General features: G+C 42.4%; 1 protein-coding gene across 1 annotated transcript in view; it reads left to right on the top strand.

Annotated features, from left to right (window-relative positions):
- TRIO (trio Rho guanine nucleotide exchange factor) overlaps nucleotides 1-16,058 on the top strand; it is a 2,940,676-nt gene that overhangs the window by 860,862 nt on the left and 2,063,756 nt on the right. Inside the window, 1 exon segment of the mRNA XM_069730426.1 lies at nucleotides 1,300-1,491. Within this exon segment, the coding sequence (XP_069586527.1) occupies nucleotides 1,300-1,491 (192 nt within the window).

The following is a 16,058-nucleotide window of genomic DNA, read 5'->3' as shown; positions in this document are numbered from 1 at the left end:
CGTGATTTTCAGAATTCCACAACTTTTGAGGCTATTGGCGTTGAAATTTCATTGTTGAGTAGGGTATTTTGATTATTTTTATATTACACATGTTATCTTATCCGATTAACTTTTTTTTTAAGTACAGCTAATTTATTTAAGATTCATCTTTGGAATTTGTTATATTATTTACAAAAAAGGTGTACAGTTTTGATTTATAGGTGTCAAATTTTTGGAACTAATAGTATTTTCGATAATAAAGAAACTGCAAAAAATGTTTAGAAAAAAAATCTCTACTCACTATTAAATCGCCTCCATGAATGCAATGCATCACTTGAGAAAATGAGCAAAGATTTATGGGATAATTGGAATATTAAGGGATTTAATAGGTGAATAATATCAGTTATTTTAGTATATTGCCTAGTTTTTCTAATTCTATTGTAATTGATTCAACTTGTTAAAAGTGGATGTAACTGTGCATCCAAATTGCTTTATTTAAAATACAAGTGGATGTGCTGTTACGTTTAGTTGATGAACATGAGATGCTTAATCCTTCAGATGCAGTGCTCAGTAGTGACCATAACCTCTAGTTGGTTAGAAAGAGAGAGGAGTCTCCCTCTGTCACTTCAATGGTACCCTGCAGTGCTGTCACTAACCACCAGTGGCAGCATAATTCTACCACAGCAATTAGCCCAAAATTGGTGCTATTAAAAACCAAAACACAAACCATAAAATCATCCCATTAAACAACTAAGAAAGAAACAATACAAATGTTTTAGCTATTAATGTGCAGATGCTAAAAATAATACAGAATATGATTGGTGGTAAAAGAATTAAGCTTATGAAGAACAAACAAGTTAATCCCTCTATACTACTTACTTTCTCTGGGTGTTAAGAGGTTGTAGACTATTTTTTCATTGATGAACCATCCCTAGGTGTTGGACCCCAGCCTATCAACTGTTATTGGTGTCAGCAGTAGCGGCTGGAAAAGCTCACATGCGGACTCCATCTTCTGACAATGGCCGGAGCTGGATACTGCACATCAGTCTCCTTTTGATTTGAATAGGAGGAGGATGTGTTGCACACTGCTGCAGCAGAAGTCCGAGCAGCTCTGCAAGTGAGCATTTCTGGCCGCGACTGATCAGACATTGATGACCTATCCCAAGGATAGGTCATCAATGAAAAAGTAGTGGACAACCTCTTTAATGCTTTTCTTGTACGGTTACTTTTTTCTGTAAAACTGTACTTTGTCCTATCCATTGCAAGGTGATGTGTTCTTTTTTTGTTCTTGTTTTTTATTTTTTTCTCATCAATGTTCAGAATACATATACAAATGCAGACAAGTTGCTGGAAGCTGCAGAACAGTTGGCACAAACAGGCGAGTGTGACCCGGAAGAAATATATCAGGCAGCTCATCAATTAGAGGACCGAATCCAAGATTTTGTTAGGCGTGTTGAACAGCGGAAGGGTTTGTTAGATATGTCTGTTTCACTTCAATCACATGTCAAGGAGGTAAGTTGACATATTTTACTTTTTATGGTTTTGATACATGAACAAAACAATCTGTTCCTGGATTGTTTGTTGATTTATTTAAATATATACCCTCATGGCTGGAAGTGTTTGCACCCTTGCAATTGTTACAAAAAATGAAGTATTTCTCCCAGAAAATGTTTGCAATTACACATGTTTTGTTGCATGCATTTATTTTTTTGTGTGAGTACTGGAACAACATAGAAAAATTCCAAGTTGGACATAGTTTGAAATAAAATTATGACCTAGGATGCAAACCCAGCTTTCTGACACTGGACACTACATTGCCACAAAAAATCATGTGGTAATCTTCATATTTCATGATGCCTTACACACAGTCAAATCACAGTGCCAGAGGCAGCAAAATAACCCCAAAACATCATTGGACCTCCACCATATTTGAATGTAGGTGTTTTGCTCTTTCCTCATTCCGTTTTCAGTAAACAGTAGAGTGATGTGCTTTAAGAAAACTCTATCTTGGTCTCGTCCAGGGGCGGACATACCACATGTGCAGTCGGTGCAGCTGCATAGGGCCCCGGAGGTGGAGGGGGGCCCCTGCAGGACGGCTAATAATGAGGGCAATCTGGCCCAGAGGCTCCGGGGGGCCCCTGGCCAGATTGTCTTCATGTGCGGCAAGCTCCCCTGACTGCAAAAGAAAATGGCACTTGAGGAGCAGCGATCCCTCATGCTCCCTTCCCGTGTTTCCGGTTTCTCACACAGCGCGGCTGCATGCTGCTGTGCCAGAGAGTGGAAGATGACGGTGATCCCCAGAGAGGTATGTGTGTGTGCAATCTTCTTCCCCTCGCACTGCTCTGCAGTACACTAAACACCCATGATTGCTGACTTCAGACTAAAATCTGTACAACTTCACTTCTCACCTAGGACAAAGCTCCAGCTCTGCATGTGCTGAAGGGATGCCAATCAAAGGACAGTGAAGTCACATTAGTAGCAGGAGAATGTGCTTGGGGGAGGTAAGGAGAAAAGGGTGGCTCCTCCCTCTGCATTCACTTTACTGAGCATATCATAACAAAGAAGGGACAAATTGCTGCCAGAGAAAAACTCAACATCCAAAGCTTTGTAGCAGTCATATGCAGCACGGCCAGGCTCCTTCTAGGAGATGCAGCAGCTGTGGAGGAGGCTGGAAACAGTTCCTCAAGGAGAGCTGGGTGCAGAGTATCCAGTGCTATAGGTGCAGGGGATCGTCCACTGCAGAGCATCCCCTCTGCGACCTGCTGTACTCATGGCAGCAAAGGAACCAGAGAATAACATGCAAAATATATGGGATTTTACTGTTTCTCTATCTATCTATCTATCTGTCTGTCTATCTATCTATCTATCTATCTATCTCAGATCTATCTGTATGTTATCTAACTATCTATCCCATATCTATAGATCTCCTATCTATTATTTATCTATCCCTTATATATCTATTCATTATCTATCTCCTATCTATATATCTGTCTATCCCATATCTATCTATCCATATCTATCTATATATTATCCATCTATCCCATATCTATCTATCATATATATATATCTATATGTATATATATATATATATATATATATATATATATATATATATATATATATACTAGATTGTGGCCCGATTCTAACGCATCGGGTATTCTAGAATATGCATGTCCCCGTAGTATATGGACAATGATGATTCCAGAATTCGCGGCAGACTGTGTCCGTCGCTGATTGATCGAGGCAACCTTTATGACATCATCGTCGCCATGGCAACCATTATGACATCTACGTCGATACTGTGCCCATCGCTGAATCAGAAACACGCGATTTCTACATCCTTTATGACATCATCGTCGCTGTGCCCGTTGCTGATTGGTCGAGGCCTGGCGGCCTCGACCTATCAGAGACGCGGGATTTCCAGGACAGACAGACAGGCAGACGGAAAAACCCTTAGGCAATTATATATATATAGATATATATTATCTATCTCCTATCTATCTGTCTATCTTATATCTATTATCTTTCTCTTATCTATCTCATATCTATATATTATCTATCCTATATCTGTCTATCTATTATCTATCTATCTATATATCTATCTATCTATCTATCCCATATCTATCTTTCCATCCCATATCTATCTACTATCTATCTCATATATATCTATCTATTATCTATCTACTATCTATCAATATACTATTACCTACAGTTAGGGCCAGAAATATTTGGACAGTGACACAATTTTCGCGAGTTGGGCTCTGCATGCCACCACATTGGATTTGAAATGAAACCTCTACAACAGAATTCAAGTGCAGATTGTAGCGTTTAATTTGAAGGGTTGAACAAAAATATCTGATAGAAAATGTAGGAATTGTACACATTTCTTTACAAACACTCCACATTTTAGGAGGTCAAAAGTAATTGGACAAATAAACATAACCCAAACAAAATATTTTTATTTTCAATATTTTGTTGCAAATCCTTTGGAGGCAATCACTGCCTTAAGTCTGGAACCCATGGACATCACCAAACGCTGGGTTTCCTCCTTCTTAATGCTTTGCCAGGCCTTTACAGCCGCAGCCTTCAGGTCTTGCTTGTTTGTGGGTCTTTCCGTCTTAAGTCTGGATTTGAGCAAGTGAAATGCATGCTCAATTGGGTTTAGATCTGGAGATTGACTTGGCCATTGCAGAATGTTCCACTTTTTGGCACTCATGAACTCCTGGGTAGCTTTGGCTGTATGCTTGGGGTCATTGTCCATCTGTACTATGAAGCGCCGTCCAATCAACTTTGCAGCATTTGGCTGAATCTGGGCTGAAAGTATATCCCGGTACACTTCAGAATTCATCCGGCTACTCTTGTCTGCTCTTATGTCATCAATAAACACAAGTGACCCAGTGCCATTGAAAGCCATGCATGCCCATGCCATCACGTTGCCTCCACCATGTTTTACAGAGGATGTGGTGTGCCTTGGATCATGTGCCGTTCCCTTTCTTCTCCAAACTTTTTTCTTCCCATCATTCTGGTACAGGTTGATCTTTGTCTCATCTGTCCATAGAATACTTTTCCAGAACTGAGCTGGCTTCTTGAGGTGTTTTTCTGCAAATTTAACTCTGGCCTGTCTATTTTTGGTATTGATGAATGGTTTGCATCTAGATGTGAACCCTTTGTATTTACTGTCATGGAGTCTTCTCTTTACTGTTGACTTAGAGACAGATACACCTACTTCACTGAGAGTGTTCTGGACTTCAGTTGATGTTGTGAACGGGTTCTTCTTCACCAAATTAAGTATGCGGCGATCATCCACCACTGTTGTCATCCGTGGACGCCCAGGCCTTTTTGAGTTCCCAAGCTCACCAGTCAATTCCTTTTTTCTCAGAATGTACCCAACTGTTGATTTTGCTACTCCAAGCATGTCTGCTATCTCTCTGATGGATTTTTTCTTTTTTTTCAGCCTCAGGATGTTCTGCTTCACCTCAATTGAGAGTTCCTTTGACCGCATGTTGTCTGCTCACAGCAACAGCTTCCAAATGCAAAACCACACACCTGGAATCCACCCCTAACCTTTTAACTACTTCATTGATTACAGGTTAACGAGGGAGACGCCTTCAGAGTTAATTGCAGCCCTTAGAGTCCATTGTCCAATTTCTTTTGGTCCCTTGAAAAAGAGGACGCTATGCATTACAGAGCAATGATTCCTAAACCCTTTCTCCGATTTGGATGTGGAAACTATCATATTGCAGCTGGGAGTGTGCACTTTCAGCCCATATTATATATATAATTGTATTTCTGAACATGTTTTTGTAAACAGCTAAAATAACAAAACTTGTGTAACTGTCCAAATATTTCTGGCCCTAACTGTATCTATCCATCTATCTCTCTATTATCTATCTATTATCTATCCATCTATCTATCTATGATCTATCTATTTATTCTATCTATCATCTATCTATTATCTATCTACTACCTATCTATCTTCTATCTATGAAGACACAAAAGAGCACAGTGCGGTCAAAAATACTATTTAGTTGATAATTTTTTTGCAAAAAAATGTATACTAAGCTGCTCCACCAATTGTCAATGTATACCCATATAGAGCAGTTCTACCTAATGTATACAGTCCCTATCTGATGTATTTAAAAACCTGATCATCTGTATAGTACCTGTATAAGCAGGGTTCAGAGAGGGAATTTTCATGTGGACATGCTGGATGGAACAGCTTTGAGGCAAATGACCCATAAGGAGTGGTGGACTCCCTAGTCTTGTAGAAACATGGAAATTTCCTCTCTGAACCCTACTTATACAGGTACTATACAGATGATCAGGTTTTTAAATACATCAGATAGGGATTATATACATTAGGTAGGACTACTCTATATGGGTATACCTTGTCGATTGGTAGAGCAGCTTAGTTTACATTTTTTTGCAAAAAAAAACGTATCACCTAAATACCCTGTTTTTTTCCATTTTTTTGACTGGCACTTGCTTATTACTGTGATTTTTTTTTGCAATAGAGTATTTTTTACCTCACTGTGCTCTTTTGTGTCTTCAAGTTTCTTGGTGTTTTGTGAACAGGTTCCTACAGACTTGTTCATTGTGCAAGTAGCCCATGTGTTTCTGGTTCTGTAATTGTTCTCTTGTTTCTAGAAGACTAGGGAGTCCACCACTCCTTATGGGTCATTTGCATCAAAGCTGCTCCATCCAGCATGTCCACATGAAAATTCCCTCTCTGAACCCTGCTTATACAGGTACTATACAGATGATCAGGTTTTTAAATACATCAGATAGGGATTATGTACATTAGGTAGGACTGCTCTATATGGGTATACCTTGACGATTGGTGGAGCAGCTTAGTATACATTTTTTTGCAAAAAAGCGTATCAACTTAATACCATGTTTTTTTTCCATCTTTTGACTGGCACTTGCTTATTACTGTGATTTTTTTTTTACAACAGAGTATTTTTGACCTCACTGTGGTCTTTTGTGTCTTCAAGTTTCTTGGTGGTGTGTGAACAGGTTCCTACAGACTTATTCATTCTGCAAGTAATATAGTAACATAGTTATTAAGGATGAAGGAAGACTTTAAGTCCATCTAGTTCAACCCATAGCCTAACCTAACATGCCCTAACCTGTTAATCCAGAGGAAGGCAAAAAAAAAACCCATGTGGTAAATATTAAGCTCCACTTTGGGGAAAAAAAAATTCCTTCCCGACTCCACATACGGCAATCAGACTAGTTAACTGGATCAACGCCCTATCAAGGAATCTAGTATATATACCCTACAACATTATACTTTTCAAGAAAGGTATCCAATCCCCTCTTAAATTTAAGTAATGAATCACTCATTACAACATCATATGGCAGAGAGTTCCATAGTCTCACTGCTCTTACAGTAAAGAACCCGCGTCTGTTATTATGCCTAAACCTTCTTTCCTCCAGACGTAGAGGATGCCCCCTTGTCCCTGTCTTAGGTCTATGATTAAAAATATCATCAGAAAGGATTTTTGTAATGTCCCCTCATATTTTTATATATTAAAAAAAGATCACCCCTTAGTCTTCGTTTTTCCAAACTAAATAGCCCCAAGTGTCTTATTTTGGTATTGCAGACCCCCCAGTCCTCTAATAACATTGGTAAAGCAGCAGGACCAGATGGACTCAGCTCACGTGTCCTTAAAGTTTGTTCAGACCAGCTGTGTACTGTCTTTACACGCCTATTTAATGGAAGTATACAAACACAGAGGGTACCTGTGTTATGGAAAACTTCCTGTCTGGTGCCGGTACCCAAGACTTCTTCTCCTGCAACCCTAAATGACTATCGTCCTGTAGCCTTAACATCTCACGCTATGAAGGCCTTGGAAAGATTAGTGCTTGCTCACTTAAGACCAAGGGTCAATGCTTTTATCGATCCCCTTCAGTTTGCTTACCGACATAGATTGGGGGTGGATGATGCTATTCTTTCTCTGTCACATAGGGTACATTCATTTCTGGAGACTGACGGTACCATGGTGCGAGCGATGTTCTTCGATTTCTCAAGTGAATTTAACTCCCTGCAGCCACTTTTACTACACAAAAAGATGACTGATATGAAGGTGGAGGAGGGGATGATAAATTGGATAACTGACTACCTGTCAGATCGGCCACAGTTTGTACAGATGGGAGCAGTTGTCTCAAGCAGATTATTGAGCAGTGTAGGTGCCCCCCAGGGAACGGTGCTTGCGCCCTTTCTATTCACACTGTATACTTCAGACTTTCAGTATAAATCTGAACTTTGCCACCTTCAAAAATTTTCGGATGACTCTGTGGTTGTGGGATGCATTAGGGGAGATCAGGGGGATGAGGAATACAGAAGGGTGCTCCGCTAATGACCTCAGGTTAGCATCCTCAATAATCAGAACCTCCCACTCCCGTCTCCAAGACTTTACACGTGCTGCGCCGATTCTTTGGAATGCACTACCTAGGTTAATACGATTAATCCCCAATCCCCACAGTTTTAAGCGTACCCTAAAAACTCATTTGTTCAGACTGGCCTACCGCCTCAATGCATTAACCTAACTATCCCTGTGTGGCCTATTTATAAAAAAAAAAAAAAAAACTATCAGGTTCCTCGCATCATGTTCTCATTCACTTTATGCAGTTAATAGCCCACTGTGTCTGTACTGCTACATACTTAGGCAGTTAACTGGTTCATGCAGCTTTACATGAACACCCGAGCCTTACACTATGGCCGGTCCGAATATCTAAAGCAATTGTTACCATCCACCTCTCGTGTCTCCCCTTTTCCTCATAGTTTGTAAGCTTGCGAGCAGGGCCCTCATTCCTCCTGGTATCTGTTTTGAACTGTATTTCTGTTATGCTGTAATGTCTATTGTCTGTACAAGTCCCCTCTATAATTTGTAAAGCGCTGCGGAATATGTTGGCGCTATATAAATAAAAATTATTATTATTATTATTATTATTATTATTATTATTATATTATAAGGGTGGTGTCGAATTTCGTGGATTGGTGCAATGGTAACTATCTACAACTAAATGTTAAGAAAACTAAGGAGTTGGTGGCCAACTATAGCAGGATAAAGATGGAATGCTTACCGATCACTATTGCTGGTCAGGAGGTAGAGCAGGTGGAGAGTTACAAATATTTGGGGGTCCATTTGGATAGCAAACTGGACTGGAGATGCCACTCAGAGTTTGTCTACAAGAAGGGGATGAGCAGATTGTATTTCCTAAGGAAACTGAGGTCTTTTAATGTGTGTAGCAAAATGTTAGAAATGTTCTACCAATCTGTAGTGGCAAGTGCCATCTTTTTTGCAATCACGTGCTGGGGTAGTAGTGTGCGGGCCTCTGATGCTAATAAGCTGAATAAGATTATTAAGAAGGCAAGTTCTGCTGTGGGCTGCAAGCTGGACTCTTTTGGGGAGGTAGTGGAGAAAAGAACTCTGAAAAAGTGTATGGCAATTATGAACAATAATGCACATCCATTATATGAGCTATTTATGAGACAGAAGAGCACCTTCAGTAACCGGCTAATACTTCTGAAGTGTAAGAAGGAAAAATATAGGAAATCGTTTGTGCCAACTGCTATGGGAATGTACAACAATAACATTAGGGTTAAACCACCAAGGTGAATGTCTACTTATTTCTCTACATTTCAGTTCACTTGTTGTGTATGTCCTATTCTAATGTATAATGTTCTTCTGTCAACTCCACTGTCATGCCAACTATGTAATTCCTTTATGATTTTTATGATTTAAGTTGTGCTGCTGTGATACCATAATTTGCCACGGGATCAATAAAGTGTATCGTATCGTATCGTATAACCTTGGTCGCTCTTTTCTGCACCCGCTCTAGTTCAGCTATGTCTTTCTTATACACCATAGACCAGAACTGTGCACAGTATTCTAAGTGTGGTCGAACTAGTGACTTGTATAGAGGTAAAATTATGTTCTCCTCATGTGCATCTATACCTCTTTTAATGCATCCCATTATTTTATTTGCCTTTGTAGCAGCTGCCTGACACTGGCCACTGAATATGAGTTTGTCATTCACCCATACACCCAGGTCTTTCATTGACGGTTTTGCTCAGAGATTTAGAATTAAGCACATAGTTATACATCTTATTACTTCTACCCAAGTGCATGACCTTACATTTATCCCCATTAAAGCTCATTTGCCATTTATCAGCCCAAGCTTCTAGTTTACATAAATCATCCTGTAATATAAAATTGTCCTCCTCCTGTATTGATTACCCTGCAGAGTTTAGTGTCATCTGCAAATATTGAAATTCTGCTCTGAATGCCCCTTACAAGGTCATTAATAAATATGTTAAAAAGAAGAGGGCCCAATACTGACCCATGTGGTACCCCACTGCTAACTGCGACCCTGTCCGAGTGTGCTCCATTAATAACCACCCTTTGTCTCCTATCCCTGAGCCAGCTCTTAACCCACTTACACATATTTTCCCCTATCCCCATTATTCTCATTTTACGTATCAACCTTTTGTGTGGCACCATATCAAAAGCTTTTGAAAAGTCCATATACACTACGTCCACTGGGTTCCCTTGGGCCAGCTCGGAACTTACCTCTTAATAGAAGCTGATCAGATTAGTCTGACATGTACGGTCCCTAGTAAACCTGTGCTGATACTGGGTCATGAGGTTATTCCTCTTCAGATACTCCAGTATAACATCCCTTAGAATACCCTCCAGTATTTTACCCACAGTAGAGGTTAAGCTTACTGGCCTATAATTACTAAGTTCAGTTTTTGTCCCCTTTTTGAATATAGGCACCACATTTGCTATACGCCAGTCCTGTGGTACAGACCCTGTTATTATGGAGTCTTTAAAGATTAAAAATAATGGTCTATTAATGACTGTACTTAGTTCCTGCAGTACTCGGGGGTGTATCCCATCGAGGCCCGGAGATTTGTCAATTTTAGTGATTTTTAGACACCGACGTACTTCCTGCTGGGTTAAGAAGGTGACATTTAATGGGGAATTTTTATCACTAGTCATTTTGTCCGCCGTGGGATTTTCTTGTGTAAATACTGATGAAAAAAAGTCATTTAGCATATTGGCTTTTTCCTCATCCTCATCCACCATTTCACCCAGACTATTTTTAAGGGGGCCAACACTATATTTTTTTAGTTTCTTACTATTTACGTAATTAAAGAATATTTTGGGATTATTTTTACTCTCTCTGGCAAGGAGTCTCTCTGTCTCAATCTTTGCTGCCTTGATTTGCTTTTTACAGAATTTATTTAATTTTCTGTATTTATTTAATGCCTCATCACTACCTACTTCCTTTAATTCTCTAAATGCTTTCTTTTTGTCACTTATTGCGCCCCTTACAGCTCTATTTAGCCATATTGGTTTCCTCCTATTTCTAGTATGTCTATTCACATACGGTATATACTGTGCACAGGTCCTATCCAGGATGCTAATAAATGTCTCCCATTTTCTTTGTGTATTTTTATGTCTCAGGATATCGTCCCAGTTAATTGCACCAAGATCTTCTCTCATCCGGTGGAAATTTGCCCTCCTGAAGTTTAGTGTCCTTGTAACCCCTCTACTATACATCTTTTTAAAGGATACCTGAAAACTTATTATTTTGTGTTAACTATTCCCCAAGTGACCCCCAACACTTATATTTGATATGCGGTCTGGCCTGTTGGTTAGTAATAGGTCTAGCAGTGCCCCCCTTCTTGTTGGGTCCTGAACCAGTTGTGAAAGGTAATTGTCTCTCCTAGTTGTCAAAAACCGATTACCTTTGCTGGAACTGCAGATTTCTGTTCCCCCATCTATTTCAGGGTAGTTGAAGTCCCCCATAATAATGACTTCCCCTTGAGTCGCAGCTTCATCTATTTGCTTTACGAGGATATTCTCCATTGCTTCCATTATTTTTGGAGATTTATAACAAACCCCCTCCCAGTAATCTGTCCACCCGATCAGCGATGTGTCGTACTCGAGCGCCAGGTAGGCAGCACACCGTTCGACGATCCCTGTCTTTGTGACAGATTGCCCTATCTGTTCCCCTAATAATTGAGTCCCCCACTACCAGCACCTGTCTGGCCTGCCCTGCTCTCCTATTTCCCTCCTTACTGGAGCAGTCACTCCTCTGGCTTTCAGAGGACATGCCTGGCTGCAGCAGTGCTACTCCTGTACTTGCACCCCCCTCATCTGCCAACTTGACAAACTTATTTGGGTGTGCCAGATCAGGACTAGCCTCCCTGGCACTCTTCCCTCTACCCAGCCTTCTAACTGTCACCCAGCTTGCTACTTCACCGTCCTGCAGCTCCATCCTACCATCCCCCGCCTCATCTATCCCATTGAGCGTCTGCTCAGTGAGCAGAAGACTCCTCTCCATATTGTCTATGGATCTCAGTGTTGCCAGCTGCACATTTAGATCCAGAATCTGGGCTTCCAAATGCACAACGTGCTCACATCGTGCACAGCAGTATGCCCCCTCGACCGGCTGATCAAGGACTGCATACATGTGGCAAGATGTGCACTGGACAGCATTAACAATAGTGGAGCACATTTCCTAATGGGGATTGCACCAGACAGAAACGTTAACCAAAAAAAAAAAAAAATGCAAAGTATCAATAAAACACAGACAGCAATTCAGTAATTCCCCCCTTGGAAACTCCCTGACTCCAAAGTCACTGAATCACAAGTCACACTTACCGCCGTTCACACTTACGCTCAGGTCATACTCAGCTCACTCACCCTCGCTAAGCTGAAGATTTAAAGAATTTTTTTTTCTTTTTCCCCTCAGCTGTAATCCACCTTGCTGCTCAATGCACTTCCAAAAAGCCCATGTGTTTCTGCTATCTTCTATCTATGTATCTATCTCATATTTATCTATCTATCTCTATATCTATTGTAGCATGGCTAAAGGTCGTATAGTCGACGGAAGGTATGTGTCGCAGAAATGGCTTGATTCTGTGATGTAACCTGGAGTGTTTTCTTTAATGCACATAAGCACTAAGGGATCATTTAGTACTCTTGGGTCCGGGTTACGCGTAGCTGTGAGAGATGGGAGGGTCTTGCTACCCATATACCTTACCCCTGGGTAAAGGCATCATCATACCTCTATATGTGTTTGAGGACCTGCGATGATGTCACTACCACGTGACTAATCATGTGATGGGTTCCTGGGTGTGATTAGAGCTATATAATGTAGCCTAATGCTTAACACAGGACCTGTATGTGGGGAGGTGAAAGCCTCCAATGTGTGTTGCGGCTCCAGGACTGAGTCTGAAGTACTGGACATTTGAACTTTATTTTGCCTGAGCTAAAGGCTATTTGTTTTCTCTGTTTTGTTTTGTGGGTTTATGAGGCAATAAACCCTGTGAACTTTAAAAGGAACGTGCCTCCTGATTGCCACCCGCTGCATCTGAGCGAGTACAACCCCTACAATTGGTGTTAGACCTGCGGGCAGCGTTCCCAGCGGAGACGTGAGACTGTTACTGCATGTCCTGGGTCAAGTCTGTAGTAGGTCAGCAAGCATTGCCGGAAAAAATGGAGGACCTGCTGAAACACTAGGTCCAGTTACAGTCACAGCAGCAAGAGACCAACAGGCTGTTATTGTAGCAGATACAACAGAGTCAGCAGGAGCAACTGCAGCAGATGCAGCTTCTGGCAACCGCCTTCCAGGGCAGTGTGAGTGCCCCCAACCCCACATCTGGCTGATGGCGCCCACGTCCGAAAGGCGGTAAGACGCGCATTGCAGAAAATGACCCCTGGGGATGATGTTGAGGCCTTCTTGACAATGTTTTTGAGAGTCGCTGAGAGCAGTGGGCAGAGGTACTGGCGCCATATCTGACGGGGGAACCCCAGATGGAGTACTATGACTTGACCTTGCAGGACGTCAAGGAGTATCACAAACTAAAAGCTGAGATTCTCGCACATTTAGGGGTGACACTGACTATCAGGGCACAGTGAGTTCACTGCTGGGCCTATCATCGGGACAAACCACCTTGCTCCCAAATGTTCGACCTGTTGCACCTGGTTCAGAAATGGCTGCAGCCAGATTCCTCTACACCTGCACAGATGGTAGAACGAGTGGTTATGGATCGGTTTGTGCATTCCCTGCCGAGACCCATACAGACTTGGGTTGCTCAGGGTGATCCCCAGAATGCCGATGAACTGGTCGAGAGATACCAGGGGATGGAAGGCTCCTTGGGGAGGCAGCCCATGCCATATTGGGGGTCTCAGAAAGGGGCCGAGTCCCAAAAAGGGGTGGGGCGTCCAAGGTCAAAAGGGGCAGGGTAGGTGGTGCCCAAGTTCCCTACGGGTGATATTATTTGCTGGAGGTGCCACGGTCCAGGACATATAGCTGCCCATTGTCCCCAGACCACCGAGCAGATGGACTGCAGCATAGGACGCCGTAGTTAATACTATGCATATTCAGATTGCAATGTGAACTCTCCGCCCAACGAGGGGCATCAAGCATGTCCCGTGAAGATGAACAGTCGAGCAGTACCGGCGGTGCTTGTCTCTGGGTGCTTGTTAACCCTTGTGAGGGCCACTTTTCCTCTTAACCTACTCCCGGGGAGGATGGTCAACATTCAGTGCATACATGGAGGTGCAAAGGACTTCCCTATGGCCAGAATGGACAGAGTCCCATGAAGTCGGCGTCATTTGGGATTTGTTGCACCCTATAATTATAGGCCAGGATTTCTGTTTGTTTTGGGATCTGTGGGGAAAGGCTTCTGTGGACACTAGCAAGAGTAGGGAACAAATGAACCCTAATAAGGTAACGCCACATCCAGAGACAGACCGGTTTCCTTTTTGTGTCCTAGTAGAGGATGAGGAGGAAGTGTCCCCTGTAGCTGACATTCCGGAGTAAGGGGTGGCCGGTGAGAATTTTGGGACTGCCCAACATAGGGACCCAACTCTGAGGGAAGCCTTTAATAATGTCACAGTCATTAATGGGGTTGCACAGGAGTCGGGGCGGACACAAGATTTCCCTATTTTATGGTCAGTGGGGAGCTGTTGTACCGGGTCTCAAATATAAGGGAGGAGTTAGTAGAGCAGTTGATAGTGCCGGGTTCCTATAGACGGAAGGTGTTGGACATGGCCCATTCACACATCTTAAGTGGACACCTAGGGGTGGAAAAAAGGCAGGGACGGGTTGTGCAGAGGATTTATTGGCCTGGGTGTCACCGGGAAATAGTGAACTATTGCAGGTCCTGCCCTACATGTCCGTTAACTGCCCCCTCTCCTCATTTCCAGAGCCCCCTTGTACCATTGCCTATTAGTGATGTGCCATTCGAGAGAATTGCCCTGGACTTCGTAGGTCCCCTAGTTTAATCAGCCCGGGGCCATCAGTATATATTAGCCATCCTGGACTATGCCACACGCTATTCTGAGGCAATTCCCCTGAGAAATTCTTCCGCAAATAGTATAGCCCGCGAGTTGGTCCATGTGTTTTCCCGGAGAGGTTTGCCGAAGGAGATCCTGACAGACCAGGGAACACCTTTTATGAGCAAGTTGATGATTGAGTTGTGCAAAGTCCTGAAAATCTCCCAGTTGAGGACTTCAGTGTATCATCCTGTTATGACCTGGTGGTTAAGAGGCCACACTGAAATGACCTGGTGGCTAAAACGCAACATGGAACGAGCTCTGAGAAGGTGGTATCTCTACTAACCGCAGTCCCTAATCCTAACAACACAACTAGAAATAGCCGTGGGATGTTCCTGACACTCCCTAGACACCTCGTCACAGCCTAAGATATAACTACCCCTAAAGAAGGAAATAGAAAGCTATCTTGCCTCAGAGAAACCCCCAAAAGACAGCCCCCCACAAATATTGACTGTGAAAGGAGAGCAAAATGACGAACACAGAAATGAAATTAGAATTCAGCAAAGGGGAGGCCAATACTAAACTAGATAGACAGAGAGCAAAGGATACTGTGCGGTCAGTATTAGAAAGTACAAAATCCACGCAGAGTTTACAAAAATGAACTCCACACCGACTCACGGTGTGGAGGGGCAAATCTGCTTTCCCAGAGCTTCCAGCTAGCCTAAAAAAGACATAGTGACAAGCTGGACAAAAGAGACAAAATGCAAAGCAATAGAGTCCAAACAGATGGACAAACAAAACTAGCAAAACTTATCTTTTGCAGACAAGGACTGGCAATATGAGAAATCCAAGGGAAGAATCAAATCCAACCAAGAACATTGACAGCAGGCATGGACTAAAGCCCAGAGCAAGTTTAAATAGCAAACCCAGGCAAGGCGATTAGTGGAGGCAGCTGCTACAGCTACCTAACGGAGCAGCAGTTCCACTCGAAACCACCAGAGGAAGCCCAAGGGCAGAACTCGCAAACATACCATTAACAACCAAAGGAGGGAGCTCCAGAACGGAACTCACAACACATCCTCAGTCAGATGGCCTTGCTGAGAGGTTTAACAAGACACTGAAGAGCATGCTAAGAATAGCCATAGAGAAAGATGGTAGAGACTGGGACTGTCTCTTACCGTATCTGCTGTTTTCCATCCGTGAAGTTCCAAAGGCCTCCACAGGGTTCTCGCCATTCAAGCTTCTGTATCGCCGAGATCCGCGAGGTCTCCTGGA

The sequence above is a fragment of the Ranitomeya imitator genome, chromosome 6 (assembly GCF_032444005.1).
Source record: "Ranitomeya imitator isolate aRanImi1 chromosome 6, aRanImi1.pri, whole genome shotgun sequence".
Classification (NCBI taxonomy): domain Eukaryota; kingdom Metazoa; phylum Chordata; class Amphibia; order Anura; family Dendrobatidae; genus Ranitomeya; species Ranitomeya imitator.
Note: the sequence above shows the minus strand (reverse complement) of the source record. Positions and strands in the feature narration are given on the sequence as shown.